Genomic DNA, 14891 nt, shown 5'->3' with positions numbered 1-14891 from the left:
GGCCCTGAAAACAACAGAGGAAGCCTTTCAAGGGTTAGCCACATTTTGTGGAAGGAAGCACACACTCACTCCCACGGGCTCTTATGCACACACAAAGAGTTGTTGCTACAGCCTAAAAGAACCCCTAATAAACCATCCCACAGAACCCTCAAAAGTAGTAAGCCTGCACTGGATGTTGGGGAGCAAAGAAAGAAACTGCTCTCAATTTTTTTTAATGGCCCCCTTGTAAGCCTCGTTTACCTTTATGCCCCCCCACCTCACAATCATTGTTCTCTAGAAACAAAAGGTAATTTACTACCTGTATGTTTATTACTCTGATTTGTATCATATAGTGTAAATGGTAATAAATGTCAATATTTATGTAAGGATGGAGGCCACATCAGAAACTTACTGTGCCTCCTTAGAAATATGACATGGCCTCAGGGACCTCTATGGCCCATATTGAGAACCACTGGCTTAGAGCCTCCCCCCCCCACACCCCAGGAGCTCCTGCACAGAGCATGGTTCACTTGCCAGAAACCCAGCTGGGGGAGGCTCTGGGGCTCAGAAAGGAATGTGCTTTTTCTGCCACAGTCCAAGTGGTCCTTCCTGTTATTTGCTTGCACTGAGCAGGAGACAGTTTAAGGAGCACTGCAGTCTGCAAAGTGACTCCAGGCATCCCTGAGAAAGTGCGCTGGGTCCATTGTGCCAAACGCAGCAACAGCCAGCTAACAGAACAAGACAAATAATTACAAGAGGTTCCCAAAGGAGAGTGGAGTTGAATTCCCTTATCTTGCAGTTGTGTCAGGGGCATTGAGTGACAGGCAGCACCAGCTTGGCCTCCAGTATCCAGTTAGAGGGTAGTTCTGACAGTTCTGACATGAACCATCTGAAGATCTGATGTGTTAGTGGATGAAAAACAGCCTTCTGCCCTCCAGATATGATACTACACTAAATTCAGTTAATGAAAATGAAATGAGCACATTGCTCCCAACTCACCACCATCCATGTAGAGAGACCAGAAGATGACCCGGTAGCCCTTCAAGATGCCATTGAGGGTGCTCCGAGGGGGTTCGGACCATGAGATGACAGCCACATCAGAGGTGATGGACAAGGCCCTCACGTTTTCAGGGGGCTGGCTGGGAACTGAACAGGGAATCACATGCAAAGGGATACCCCTGGTTGCCATAGCCCCTTGGCTGTTCTTTCAAACAGGTGGGCAGATTAATTTGCCAATCCATCCATGCTCCCCAGAGTCCCAGGATGAGGCCTCTGCCATGGAATTTTCTACTAGACCCGCAAAGCTGTGCAGTTGCTTGAAGAAGGGAATACTCAGCGAGTGATTGGGGTAGAGGTAATGAGAACCCGCTGCCCCCCAAAGACAGATCTCTAATTTTTATGAGCATTTAAATGACGATATATCATCCTAATGATCCACTCGGAAAAGGATGATTGTTTCCATTTATTTAGGTGCAAAGCTGAATGCATGGTGTAATTAGAGGCTGGTGTTATAAACTAACAGAGAGTCCGTTTGAAGAAAATGAAGGTAATATAATTATGGGAAATAACACTATTGCTAAAACAGGGGCCCTTGAATACCCCAGGAGGAGTGCTAATCTAGGCAGGAAATGATGCTGCTTTGACAGACTAATGAGGGTCTTAATTAAGTATGATAAATTGCTGAACTAGTGAGGAAGAAACTTCTATTTTGTTTTCCAAGTGCTGATCTCTTAGCCCATGAAACCTGTGGAGAATCCCCAGAGGAAATGGGGGCAGCTGTGGGCACAACAGAGCTACTCCTTGGCAGGGTCACCGGCTGCATTCTGCACAAGGCATTGTGGGTGGAGAGTTCAGAGACGGGGTAGCAGCTGCACAAGGGAGCCCTGGAGAGACTCAAAGTTACTCTCGCCCGTCCAGACTGGGGTGCTGAAGGATGGCACACTTCAGGCTCTCACCAGAATGGCATTCAAGGAAGGCCCAGGGTGCCCCTGGGGTAAGGAGGAGCACAGTCACTGAAATCAGACAGGCAGCCTACGCAGGCCCTTTCATCTCCAGATGTCACACTAATACTGGGGGGGGGAGGAGAGAGAGAGAATGAGAAAGAGGGAGGGGGCATTCCAGGTCCAGAATTGTATCCTGTGCCGATTTTGAAAAGGGAAGGGAAGGCTCACTCTCTCCCACTCACTCAGTCTCACAGACTTGTTCTAATGGTGACCATCACAGAATGGTGACCACTATTTATTTTAGCTCCCACAGAAATTGCCACCTATTTGTACGTACCTAGAACCCCAAAATGTCTAAAACATAATAAAACCTAACTTTGCCTAACAAGTATCTCTGCCTCCTGATGATGAAACAAATAAACCCTCTTATGTATGGAAAACAGAAACAGGCCTGCCTTTGGGAAGATAGTAGCAGCTTTGGGTGGAAGGATGCCATCTTGCAGGAAAGTCTGGCTGGACTGAAATAAAATGTAACAGCCGCTGAAAAGCCAAGAAATTGCCAGGACTTACCATCCTCCAGTGTGGTGGCATTGATTTCACTGGACGAGGGGCCAGTGCCTGCCCGGTTGAAGGCCTGCACCACCACACCATACTGGGCAAATTTCTTCAAGTTGTCAAGGGTGTAGACTTCACTGTCCCCCGTGGCCTTCATCTCCACAATGCTGTACTGCCCGCTGCTTCCTGGGCTGTTCTCTCGATAGCCAATCTGGTAGCCCCGGATAACCCCATTCTGGAGTTCTTTCTTTGGGGCCTATGAGGTGGGTGAGTAAAGAGGATGAGTAAAAATAGGGGAGAGAGTCCATGGCAGAGTCAGAGCACGGCAGGCAGATTCAGGATGAGAGAGGGGAGTGACTCCCCTATCCAACCATCTAAATGTTAACTGCCTGCATTCCCATCCCAGTTTCAACCAGCTGATACTCAGGCTTGTTCAAATGGCCCAAGAGTCTACCAAGCAATCAGTGTAGCCTGCCCTCCTTACATTCACATGCTCTGGATGACAGGATCCCAGCTGGCAATGGAAGCACCAACACGAGAAAGGCAGAAGAGTTGGTCTTCCTTTTGGTACAGATCCAAAAAGAGGGACAAACAGAAAAAGTGGACAGGTGGAAGCCCTCTACAGCACTCAGCCAGTACCTTGGGAAAGAAGCACTCTGAGATGAGGAGCAGGACCCTTGAGGCCGAGACCCCCACCAAGAAGCTGACTGATTTTAGTACAAGCCAAGAGCACTCTTGTTTTTACCTTCCTCTTAAGACAGTGCAAGCTCCTTGCAGGCCAAAAAGGAAGCCCCTGCCTCAGATATTTAACCCAGTCACTCAACTCAAGGACTTTCTGCAAATAAAATTCTCTCCTCGGTATTTAAAAACAAATAAATTTAAAAAAAGTATTTATCTATTTATTTTCAAAATAACCACTCAGAGTTGCTGGGAGTTGGGCACTGGGAGTCAGGTGGCATGTAAATTTAATAAATTATCATTATGGTTGGTCACACAGTCAGCCAGATGTTTAGATTTGGCATTTTCATCTATCGAATCCTCTCAAGAACCTGGGATAGGCAGATGTTGTTTGAGGGCATTAAAGCAGAGTTCCCCAACCTTTCCAGCTTTGCGGACCGGCAGGGGAGGGGATGGTTCCATGGGAGCAGTGGGCAAGCACGTGCATGCAGCTCCATTTGTGTGAGTGGCGGGCATGCACGTACACTGCTCACGCAAATGTACCATGCATACACGTGTTCAGCTGCTGCTCACGCAAGTGGGGATGCACATGTGCATGCTTGCCACCACTTCCACAGTCCGATTCCAAACAGCTGAAGGCCCGGTAGTGAGCCATGACTTGGGGGGTTGGGGACCTCTGTGTTAAAGGTTAGGGTTAGGGAAGCTGCCTTTGCAATTGACTGATGGGGATTTTTTCAATGCCAGTGGTGTTCAAGGGGTGCTTCAGATATTTTGAGATTATGCTTAAGGCATATATTGGTGCTTTGCTTTCTTTTGCCAGTTGTTCTACTTCTATTTGCAGGTCTTTATGTTTTGTGACTTTCTCCCATTCTTCTGCTCTCTCTAGGTACCGCCATGTCCCCTATCCAGACTTTTTTGTCTTCTTATCAACAATTGTTAAGTTTGGATTGTTTTGTAGCAGGTGCTTATCTGTTTGAATTCTAATGTCCCAGATCACTGTTTTTATGTCTGTTTTGTGGTCCCACCAATTCTTGATTGCAGGCAAATGGCATTTCTTGCAGATCTTCTATTATTGGTTCTGTCATGCCATTGTTTGCACTCAGTCTGCATGATCTTTTGGCAGCAGCTAACTAGGTGGTCCAGTTTCATTCAATCAGAATACAGCTGGAAGAGACCTTGGAGGTCTTCTAGTCCAGCCCCCTGCTCAAGCAGGAGACACAATATCATTTCAGACAAATGACTTCTTAAAAACCTTGAGTGATGAAGGCAAACTGTTCCACTGGTCAATTGTCCTCACTGTTAGGAAGTTTCTCCTTAATTCCAGGTTTTTTTTCTCCTTCCATCCGTTGTTTCTTGTCTTGTCTTCTGGTGCTTTGGAAAATAAATTGACCCCCTCCTCTTTATTCAGCCTCTTTACAGAGGCAGCATTTGCTGTGTATTGCTGTCTTCTCAATTCTGGCTGTGCATGCATTTGTTCTTAAGGCTTAGTCTTGGGCAGCCAGAATTATCTCCTCTGTCTCTTTCTTCAGCTTTCCTGTTCTTAGCCATTGCCGGGACTTGTTGTTACCTGCTTTGCCTGCTAGCTTTTTTTAATGTACTGGCCAAGTAATATTTGCAATATTTTTTTTCCCCATTCTTCATTTGGTCCATTGTAGGCCAGTTTGGTCTCTCCCATATTCAGTAAGCCTTCCTAGTACTGTATACTCGTTTCAATGCATCTTCTTCACTGTCTTTCAGAGATTCTTCCAATGCCCTTTTTTCTTCTTCAGCTGTCTGGCGTACTTGCAACATTCCACGCTCACTTATTTTCCTTGATAAGTAAAGTCTGTCAACACCTACAGTATGTGTGAATGAAGGGCATAATTCATTACCATTATTTTTCTGGCATTCCTATCCAGGGCGTTTAGTTCTGCTTGAGTCCAGTCTACTATTCCAGCTGTGTATCTATGACAGGAATTGCCCAGATGTTAATTGCCTCAATAGTATTTCCTCTATTGAGTTTGGCTTTTAAGATTTTCTTCACTCTAATCATGTATTTATGTTTAACCTTTTCTTTACTTCAGTGTAGCTGTTATTGTCAGTTTGAAGGATGCCCAAGTATTTGTAGTGATCTTCTTCATCCAGGCTCCAGAGTTATTTCCATAGGATATCTTGATTCCTTTAGTTTTCACTTTTTTTCTCATGTTGATGGTAAGATGCACATTTGTCCATTCCAAACTCCATTGCAGTTTTGTGGTTGTATATATCAGTGTTTCTCAACCTTGACAATTTTAAGGCATGTGGACTTGTTTATTCCAATGCTGGCTGTGGAATTCTGGGAGTTGAAGTCCACATGCCTTAAAATTGTCAAGGTTGAGAAACATTGGTATATATGGACAGTGCTGAGCATAAATTCTATTTCAGATTATGTTTTTCCTTACAGCTTCAGCTCATCCATGTAATGGAGGTGGGAGAGCCTGGCGGATGTTTTTAATGTTTAATAGCCATGGCCTAATTTGTTCAGTATTGTTGAAAAAGGAATCAGTGCAATGACAAATAGTATTGGTGATAGTGAATCTCCTTGAAAGACTCCTCTCTTGATATTAACTTCTCCCGGTCCATCATAATTGACCGGCAACCGTGTCTTCCATTGTGCCACTGATCTTTGCACAAAATTTCTGATGTTTCTACTGGCTGTTATTATTTCTAGGCATTTGATTATCCAATCACATGCCAAGGAGTTGAATGCCTTCTTGTAAGTGCTCTTCAGTTCAGCACAACTGAAACAGAGGCTCTGTAGTGACCCACACAAACTTCAGTGCACTACAAACCAGCAGCAAAGGCTGGTGGGCTAAAGACCACAGGGTCTTTCCCACGTTGCCCCCCTCTGGGATGCATCACCATTCCATCCCTCTCTGGTTGCTTCAGATGTCAAAGGCCCAGAGCTTCAAAATAGGAGCAAGGATGGGGCCAGCCTTCTCATATGTGTCTCCTGGGGAAAGAACAAGAGCACCTTCTGCACCACATCAGCCGATGGACCATGCCTGGTCATGAGCTGTTATTTTTGTAGTTCAAATAAACAAGAAGTGCCACTGATCCCAGCCCTCCTTCAAGCATGGAACGCACATACTTGCCTTCCAGGTGACCTGGATGCTTTGGGATGTCATTGGCTGCAAGGTGACATCTAATGGGGGACCATCAGGAGCTGAAAGAGTGGAAATCACATTACACATGGCACAGTCAGATTCTTTCTTTGTTCCCAGTTCTTTAAAGGTAGAAAAAAGAAGTGGCTGAATGTGAAGTATTTCTGACAGTGGCTTTGCATGCCTGTGGCTCATGCCTCCGAAATGCCAAGGAAAAAAAGACCTAGTGGGATGGATTTAGGCATCTGTTCTACAGACTTCAGAGATGGCAGAAGTTGCTTTAGCTTGCTGTGAAGGGGGTAGGGTGGGGAAAGACCAGTAGTGAAGACAGCAAGCAACAGAGCAACTGGAAAACCCACAAAGTTCTTCAGCTCAAAGAGTGAACCTCAGAGAATGCTGGAGATGATACCCTATATTGAAAAATAATTATTCTGTGGCATTTTGGAAGACAGACCTGTTTATTTGATATGAGTCATTTCATCAGATAGATTCTATTCAACCAATGTTTTTATAGGCAAGCTTTTAAAGAGAGACCAGGCCCAGTTCTTTCTGAAGAATGGATTAACCCGATTAACCCACAGCTCAGCTCAGGAAGGGAGCTTCCTGATAGGACCAGCCCAAGGAAACAAGCAAATGGCTTTTGCGTCAAGGAACAAGGACTTCTGCTAACTTGACAAGGTCATGTGCACTCACACCCACATGGTTGCCATAGAGGCTTAAGCATCCCCCCCCCCCACCCATACAGGCACAAATCTTGTCTATGGAGCAAAGACTTTTAGGTGACAACAACAGACTCTTGGCCAGAAAAAGGGTGGTGGGCAAAGAAGAAATGGGTCTTAAGCACAGATAGCAATTGTGTGTTCTTAACCTTTATGACTTCCTCTTTCTCACACTTTGCCCATCACCTTATTTGTTTCATAAATTATCTTGTGGATACAGTCCTGAGGTGAATGGGCACCTGCTTCCTCTGTGCTGATGGTCAGATCCTTGCTTGGCTCACTGCGGCCAATCTTGTTGAATGAAAACATGCGGATGCTGTATACGGAGGCTGGGTGGAGATCCACAATATTGGCCTGGTTAATGGAGGGAGAGATGTTCCGGGTGGATTGCTTAAAGTCCCAAGAATCTGGAATAAACAGAATGGTTGTGGGATTATTTGTTGATCTAGAGTTCCAAGTACAGCTGTGTGTTTATGACATTTTGAAACCACAAATAATTCAGAAGGTGGGAAAGGGTGTCAAGAAGCTTTACTTTTGAGCTTTCTGCTCACACTTCTAAAATTGTATGCTCCTCAGAGGCTATAGGTTAAAAGACAGTAATAAGTCAGCCAAAGTAGTTGCACAGAAAAGTTAAATAATGTCAACCAATAAATAACAAATAGCTATGGCTATCAAACATCAAAAAGATCTCCCAGACTATCCCACCTTCTTTACATGGATGATTTGAAACTGTATGTGAAATAGAATCGCTGCTGAACACAGCCAAACTTTTGCAAGGGAATTTAGACTGGACAAATGTACCATGCTTACCATCAAACAAGGAAAAATAGTGAAAACTGAAGGAATAACATCAAGAATCTGGATGAAGACAATCACTACAATACCTGGGCATCCTTCAGGCTAACATCTACACTGAAGTAAAGAAGAAGGTTAAATATAAATAACATAATTAGAGTGAAGATCTTAAAGTCCAAACTCAGTGGAGGAAATACTATCAAGGCAATTAACATCTAGGTAATCCCTATCATTAGATACACAGCTGGAATAGTAGACTGGACTCAAGTAGAACTAAAGGCTTTAGATAGGAAGGCCAGAAAAATAATGAAAAGAATCATGCCCTTCATCCTTGGAGTGACATTGATAGACTCTACTTACCTAGGAAAATAGTTGGGCCTGGAATGCTGCAAGTACAGCAGACAGTTGAAGAAGAAAAAAGGGCATTGGAAGAATATCTGAAGGACAGTGAAGAAAATGCACCGAAACTAGTATACCGGGAAGGCTTACCAAGTACCAGAGAGACCAAACTGGCCTACAAGAAAGACCAAATGAAGAACAGAAAGGAGGCATGGAAAGACAAAGCATTATGTGGCCAGTACATTAAAAAAAATTAGTAGGCAAAGCAGATAACAACAAAATGTGGCAATGGCTAAGAACAAGAAAGTTGAAGAAAGAGACAGAGGGGCTACAGTAATTCTGGCTGCACAAGCCTTAAAGAACAAATGCACAGCAAGCCAGAATTGAAAACATAGCAATAGATAGCAAGTGCTGCCTATGTGAAGAAGCTGAAGAAACAGTGGACCACCTGGTTAGCTGCTGCAAGAAGATTGCACAAACAACAGCATGACAAAATAGCAACACTGGTGCATTGGAAGATTTGCAAGTAATGCCATGTGCCTGCAAAGAAGAACTGGTGTGACCATAAAATAAAGTAATAGAAAATGGAGAAGCTAAAGTGCTCTGGAACTTTAGAATTCAAATGGACAGGCATCTGACGCACAACAGGTCAGACTTAACAATTGTCCATAAGAAGGACAAAAACCATCTGGATAGTGGATGTGGCAGTATCTGGAGATAGTAGAGAAAGAACTGGGAAGATAACAAAATACAAAGAGAAATAGAAATGAGACAATTGTGGCAAACAAAAGCAAAGATGCTACCAATAGTATTGGGTGCAATCCCAAAACAACTGGAGCACCACTTGAACACCATGGGCATTGACAATTGCAGCTTTACTTAGAACAGCTGACATCCTGCAATGATATCTGTAATATCTTCAATCATCCACTTTGGCCTATCCCAGATCCTTCCAAAGGACCTGATAGATGGATAAAAATGCCAAATTCAGTCTGAACATCTGGCTGACTATGCGAAGAACTATAAATAAATAATAAAAAAAATTTTCAACATGTAAAAGTAAAGGTTTCCTATCCAGTCGTGTCTGGCTCTAGGGCGTGGTGCTCATCTCTGTTTCTTGTCCGGGGAAGCCAGGGTTGTCCAAAGACATTTTCTATGGTCATGTGGCCAGCAGGGCTATACACCAAAGATGCACAGAATACTGTTACTGTCCCATCAAAGTTGTACCTATTAATCTACTCACATTTGTATGCTTTCAAAATGCTAGGTGGGCAAGGCGCTCAAGTCTCCAACCTGGGCTGTCAGCTTTCCAGCTGACAAGCTCAGCATCTTTAACCACTGAGCCATTGTGCCCCCTTTTTCAACATGTAAGAAACAAGAAAAAAAGTCAAGGAAATGATCACTAAAGGGAGAAAGATGGCAAGGAAGTGATGGGTAACAGGTAGAAAATGGAACTGCCTAATCCATTTTTGCCTCTGTTGAACCTATCAAAAGGAGTACAGTAGATGGCAGAGTAGGAATACAAGTCAAATTAGGCAAGAAAATGGTAAGACATCACCTATGAGTTCAAATCGCCAGACCAGATGGATTGCATCCCAGAGTTCTGAAGAAGCTAGCAGAAGTGATCTCGGAACCACTGAACAAAATCTTTCAAAGCTCCTGGAGAACCAAGGAAGTGCCAGAGGACTGGAAAAGAGTTCATGTAGTTCCAGTCTTCAAAAAGGAAAAGAAAACAGAATCTAGGAAACTAGAGGCCAATCAGCCTGACAATAATACCTGGGAAAATCCTGGAAAAAGATAATCAAGCAGTGGATTTGCAAAAACCTAGAAATGGCAAAGTGATTACTAGAAGCCAATATGGGCTTGTTAAAAACAGATTATGCCAGACAAATCTTGTTGCCTTCTTTGACAAAGTGACTAAAAAAAAAAAAAAAAAACATCAGGGAAATGCTATGGACATAGTTTACATAGACCAGTAAGGCAAAAAAAAAAATGTGGAATAGACAGCATTACCAGCAGATGGATTCACAACTAGCTGACCAACCACACTTGACACGGAATCCTCAATAGAACTGCATCTACGAGTGTTCAGTGTTCAGCAACACTGAACCTTTACTTGCACCTCTTCCAAAACCCATTTTTCCTGGCACTTTTTTCCTGCCACATTGTTCGAGGCCAGCCAAGCCAGCATTCTATTCAAGTTGAATTTCTCCCATTTTCTCAGTACAGGTAGTCGTCAACTTATGGCCACAATTGAGTTCAAACTTTCTATTGCTAAGTGAGTTTCCCCCATTTTATAACCTTTCTTACCACAGTTGTTAAGTGAATCACTGCAGTTGTTAAGTTAGTAACATGGTTGTTAAATGAATCTGGCTTTCCCATTGACTTTGCTTGTCAGGTGGTCACAAAATGTGATCACGAGACCCCGGGACACTGAAGTTATCGTAAATACATGCCAGTTGCCTAGCATTCCAATTCTGATCAGATGACCCTGGGGATGCTGCAATGATCATAACTGTGAAAAACGATCATGTCACTTTTTTCAGTGCCGTTGTAACTTGGAAAGGTTGCTAAATGAATTGTTGTGAGTCGAGCAGTGGTGGCGAACCTATGGCATGCGTGCCAGAGGCGGCACTCAGAGCCCTCTCTGTGGGCACATGCACCATGGCCCGGAGATTGCAACTGTCCCTCTTCAACCAGCCGCCTGCTAACTCAATGAGGTCCCACATGGCTAAATGCATCCCAGCACCCATGCGCTCGCTAGCCTCTGTGTGCGGGGGCTGATGGTGTCAGGCAGCAGCCGCCCCGGCCCCTGCCTCATCTTGCCCTGTGACAATGGCACCCCCACCCTGCCTCGCCTTGCCTCGCCTCACCCTGCAGGACAAGCCTACTGCCCACCACCCCACCTGCCAGAGACCCCCTGGATCTCCTCCAACCTGCCCAGTCCCCACAGGCGTCCCTCCCCACAAGGAACATCAAGATGATCACGCCCACCTTGGCCACGCCCACCCAATCTGCCATGACCACCACAGCCACGCCCACCTGGCACACGGCAATAAATAAGTGGGTTTTGGGTTGCAGTTTGGGCACTCGGTCTCTAAAAGGTTCGCCATCACTGACCTATAAATGACATGTGGTTTTTTTTTCATGCATGTGAATCTTAAGCAAGGCATTTCCCAGTTCTGGTTTCCATTCAGAACTTCATTAGTTCTGCTCACCAGACTTATTCTTGTACTCAATATCAAAACCTGTGATGATGCTGTTGCCATCAAACCTCTGAGTCCACCGTAAGTTCATACTCCGGGCTTTCACTTCTCGGATCTCCAGTTCTGGAGGGTCTGGTGGCTCTGGGGAGGGACAGAAGGGCAGCAGTAAGAAATAGGAAATGCTACCCCCACCCCACCCCCCACCCCATGCACAGCATACAAAAAGCATACACCAGACACCCGGAAAATGCAAGTTGGAAAAATTAGCAAGAAGGGTAGAGGTGCCAAGAAGGACTTCCACATTCAGTAGGTTTTCTTGAAAATGCAGGTAAAAATAGGTTAGCGAATTGAACAATATCTCAATATATATCAAAGAGTGAATAAATTAAAATTGCATATCCAGCAAATTGCACAAAATGTAAAAGCTGAGAGGGACAAAAGACCATTTTGGAAGGACCACTGCATACCAGATGGTGGATGAAGGATGACTTGGACCATTGCTAAGGGCAGCGCCAAAGAGCCCGGTGTGGGTCACTGAACTACTTTCCATGGCAGCTCAGTCCAATCAGGGAAATTTGCCATGCCTCAAAAGCCCCTGGCTAGTTCTCCTGAGACACAAAGCAGAACGGAGGCCTTTTGAATGGGAGATCAGCAGCTCCCCATCTTCCAAAATTTGGGCACTGTTTGGGGGGGGGGTGGAGGAGGAAGCACCCTTCCATCCATGTTCATATCCTGCTTTTTCAGGAAATTGTCCATGAAAAATTAGAAATTGGGCTGACTCCCTTAGGTTTTTATTGCTAATAGCAGCTTTTCTAAAATGTGGTCAGTGTTCTGCCACCCTCAAAGTAGCACTTGTCATAAACTGGGGATAACCCCAGCAGAAATTACACACAAAAGCCACCAGCAGTGTCTGAAAGGTCTCCACAAAAGGCACCATTGCATACATGCATACACATCCGACAAAGACCAATACCTTGTACAGTAAGCTGAATAAGTCCTCGGTCTTCACCATAGGAGTTGATCGCATGGCAGGAGAAAAAAACAGAGTCTCCTCGTTCAGCAGGCTTGAGCTGTGGACAAGGCAACATCAGCTGAAATCTCAATGCCATTCTCTGAAAGATCTCTAGACAAGGCAGCAAGTTGGAGTTTTCAGCAGCAAAGGAAAGTTGCACCCCCTATTGCATCCAAGAGTGATCCAAAGCTCCAGGCTAGCTATGGTCTCCCTTGCCACAAATAGCAATACCACTTAGACTTATATACCACTTCACAGTGTTTTACAGCCCTCTCTAAGCGGTTTACAGAGTCAGCATACTATCCCCAACAATCTGGCTCCTCATTTTACCGACCTGGGAAGCATGGAACGCTAAGTCAATCTTAAGCCGGTGAGAATCAAACTGCCGAACTTCTGGCAGCCGGCAATCAGCAGAAGTAGCTTGCAGTACTGCATTTTAACTACTGCACTACCATGGCTCCCAGCATGTTAAGGGCCCAGCTGCAGCCCTGCCCATACCCACTCGACACTGCAGCTGTGCTTCTTACTTTGAGGGTAGAGATGACCTCATCACTATTATCCTTCGTAGCAATGGTGTATCGGATGTTTCGGTCAGGATCGATCACAGTGTCCCCTTTCTCCCAACGAATGATAATGGGGCGCTCACCACGAGCTGTGCAATTCAGCTCTTTAGCCTGGCCCTTGATGGCAATGGTGGTGTTGGGGTGGGAGGTGATCATAGCTGGGACTGCCAAGAGAAGAGAAGCAAGCTGTGATTGCCAAGAGAAGAACCTCAAAGAAAAGGAGTAGATGCTTCAAAAACCCTTCAAGACCATCATCAGAAATTCTGTTTATGCCAATTTCTGAAGGGCAGGAACAGAATAGACAGGCTTTTGGCCAATCTAGTTAATTAACCAATTTCTATACTACCTTCAAACTGATTTAATATAAAGCATAACTGAAATAAAGAAAGAGGAATTGAAATACAAATTGCTATAAATTAAAAATAATTCTATGTAAAATATTTTCAGAGACATAAATACGAAGTTATGAGAGGGACAGAGCAGGGAAGGAAATACTTTCATACAAAAAATGAACCAATCACACTCCTATAATGCATACAGGGAAGTCTGTTGAAGTCTCTGTTGCTTGTAATGTTTTCCTCTGAATCAGAACATTCAGGCAGGAGGAGGCGATAATACCTGAGAAGGACTTAGATTATTTTTGTATTATACCGTAACTCCCTGAAAAGGGAAACTAAATGAGCATCTAAGGAACTTGAACAGCGCAGCTGGAAGTTTAAAGATCTGGCGATTGCAGCAGGGTCCTGCCCTTTGGGGAAGCAAGCTCAACAAACCTTCCAACAGTATGGGAAAAGCACCCTCAGTTGGACAAACAGCACCTTTGAGGCATTCCCTTCACCAAAGAGCTCTATGTTGGGATATTTATCCACCCTTGCAACCCAGAGCTTAATCTGATGAGCAAAAAGGATCTGAGTCACCAGAGAGCTTTGTGGGTCACAAAGGCAGCCATGATGAAGGCTTAAGTTCCCCAGATCTGCTGCACTAGAGAGCATGGAGAAAGATCTACTATAGAGCGCTAATCAGGGGACTCCTGTTTGGAGAGATTATCCTGCTTTTCTCTTCCAAATGTTACACAAGGAGGCTAACGCAAACACGGAAAATGAACAACAGTATTATAACAGTGAGATGAGAAGCATATAAATTTAATAAATAAATAAACCAGCGCTTAAAGAAAAATCAGTCAAGAGCACCCACTCTTGCTTCTCAGAGACACTCTCCCCCCCCCCCACTTGCCTTTCTTCCCCCAGAGGCTAGTCACAGGGGGAAACCGGTCCAGGAAAGAGAAACAAGGGGGAATCCATGATTCCTTTCCACCTAGCATCCACTTGGTGGAGGAAGCCACCAAGACCCCTGGCATTCAGATGCACATCCACAAATGACCAGAACTGCCCAAAGAAACCCCACTCCCAGCCGCAGAGAGGCTAAATACTCTCTGGCTAGATACTGCCTGTTAATTCTTAGCGAAGGAGTGAGAACATGAACCAGGAAGGAACTCCCCTGTCTTCCACCATAGTTCAAGTGCATGGAATAATGAAGCAGGCACAATATATAATGCACATCTGGATCCACAATAAATTGTAAAAGACAAATAACCAAGTACAAGATTTAATCATGAAAAAGCTGCAGCCAGGGTGAAGCCCATATGAATTATTGACTAAGGTTTTTTACTTTCAAGGATGTGCCGTGGAATACTTTTCAAACAGGGATCTGCATAATTTCCTCTGAGGAACTGGGCAGAACACACACGAGGGAGGTTTTACAAGAGAGAGGCTTGGCTTGTGAGGGAACGCAAAGATAAAAAGCTCACGAAGGGGCCTCCTTTCATTCCAGGAGCTCAAAAGGTGGTCAGCAGCTGCTGACATGAAAGCTGTGACCAAGGCCAGCACCTAATTGGGCAGTTGTCCAGAGTTTCCAGCTATGGTCAAAGGGAACCTTTTCACACTTTGGTCATTTTGATCAAATGGGCCTTAGCAAAGCAGA

General features: G+C 44.6%; 1 protein-coding gene across 7 annotated transcripts in view; it reads right to left on the bottom strand.

Annotated features, from left to right (window-relative positions):
- The window catches only part of DSCAML1 (DS cell adhesion molecule like 1), a 107500-nt gene that overhangs the window by 16866 nt on the left and 75743 nt on the right, over nucleotides 1-14891 (bottom strand). For all 7 annotated transcript variants that reach the window (XR_005556482.1, XM_039341811.1, XM_039341809.1 and 4 more), the window contains 7 exons: nucleotides 12876-13075; nucleotides 12310-12406; nucleotides 11349-11477; nucleotides 7236-7403; nucleotides 6269-6339; nucleotides 2493-2733; nucleotides 979-1125 (listed from right to left, as the gene is read on the bottom strand). Coding sequence is in view for 6 of the 7 variants with exons in the window: in XM_039341811.1 (XP_039197745.1) it covers nucleotides 979-1125; nucleotides 2493-2733; nucleotides 6269-6339; nucleotides 7236-7403; nucleotides 11349-11477; nucleotides 12310-12406; nucleotides 12876-13075 (1053 nt within the window). In the remaining variant the exon portion in view is untranslated. The remainder of the gene's footprint in view (nucleotides 1-978; nucleotides 1126-2492; nucleotides 2734-6268; nucleotides 6340-7235; nucleotides 7404-11348; nucleotides 11478-12309; nucleotides 12407-12875; nucleotides 13076-14891) is intronic.

Source organism: Crotalus tigris, unplaced genomic scaffold (genome assembly GCF_016545835.1).
Source record: "Crotalus tigris isolate CLP2741 ecotype Arizona unplaced genomic scaffold, ASM1654583v1 scf7180000017771.5222438, whole genome shotgun sequence".
Taxonomy (NCBI): Eukaryota; Metazoa; Chordata; class Lepidosauria; order Squamata; family Viperidae; genus Crotalus; species Crotalus tigris.
The sequence above is the reverse complement of the archived record's forward strand: the minus strand, read 5'-3'. Positions and strand labels throughout refer to the sequence as shown.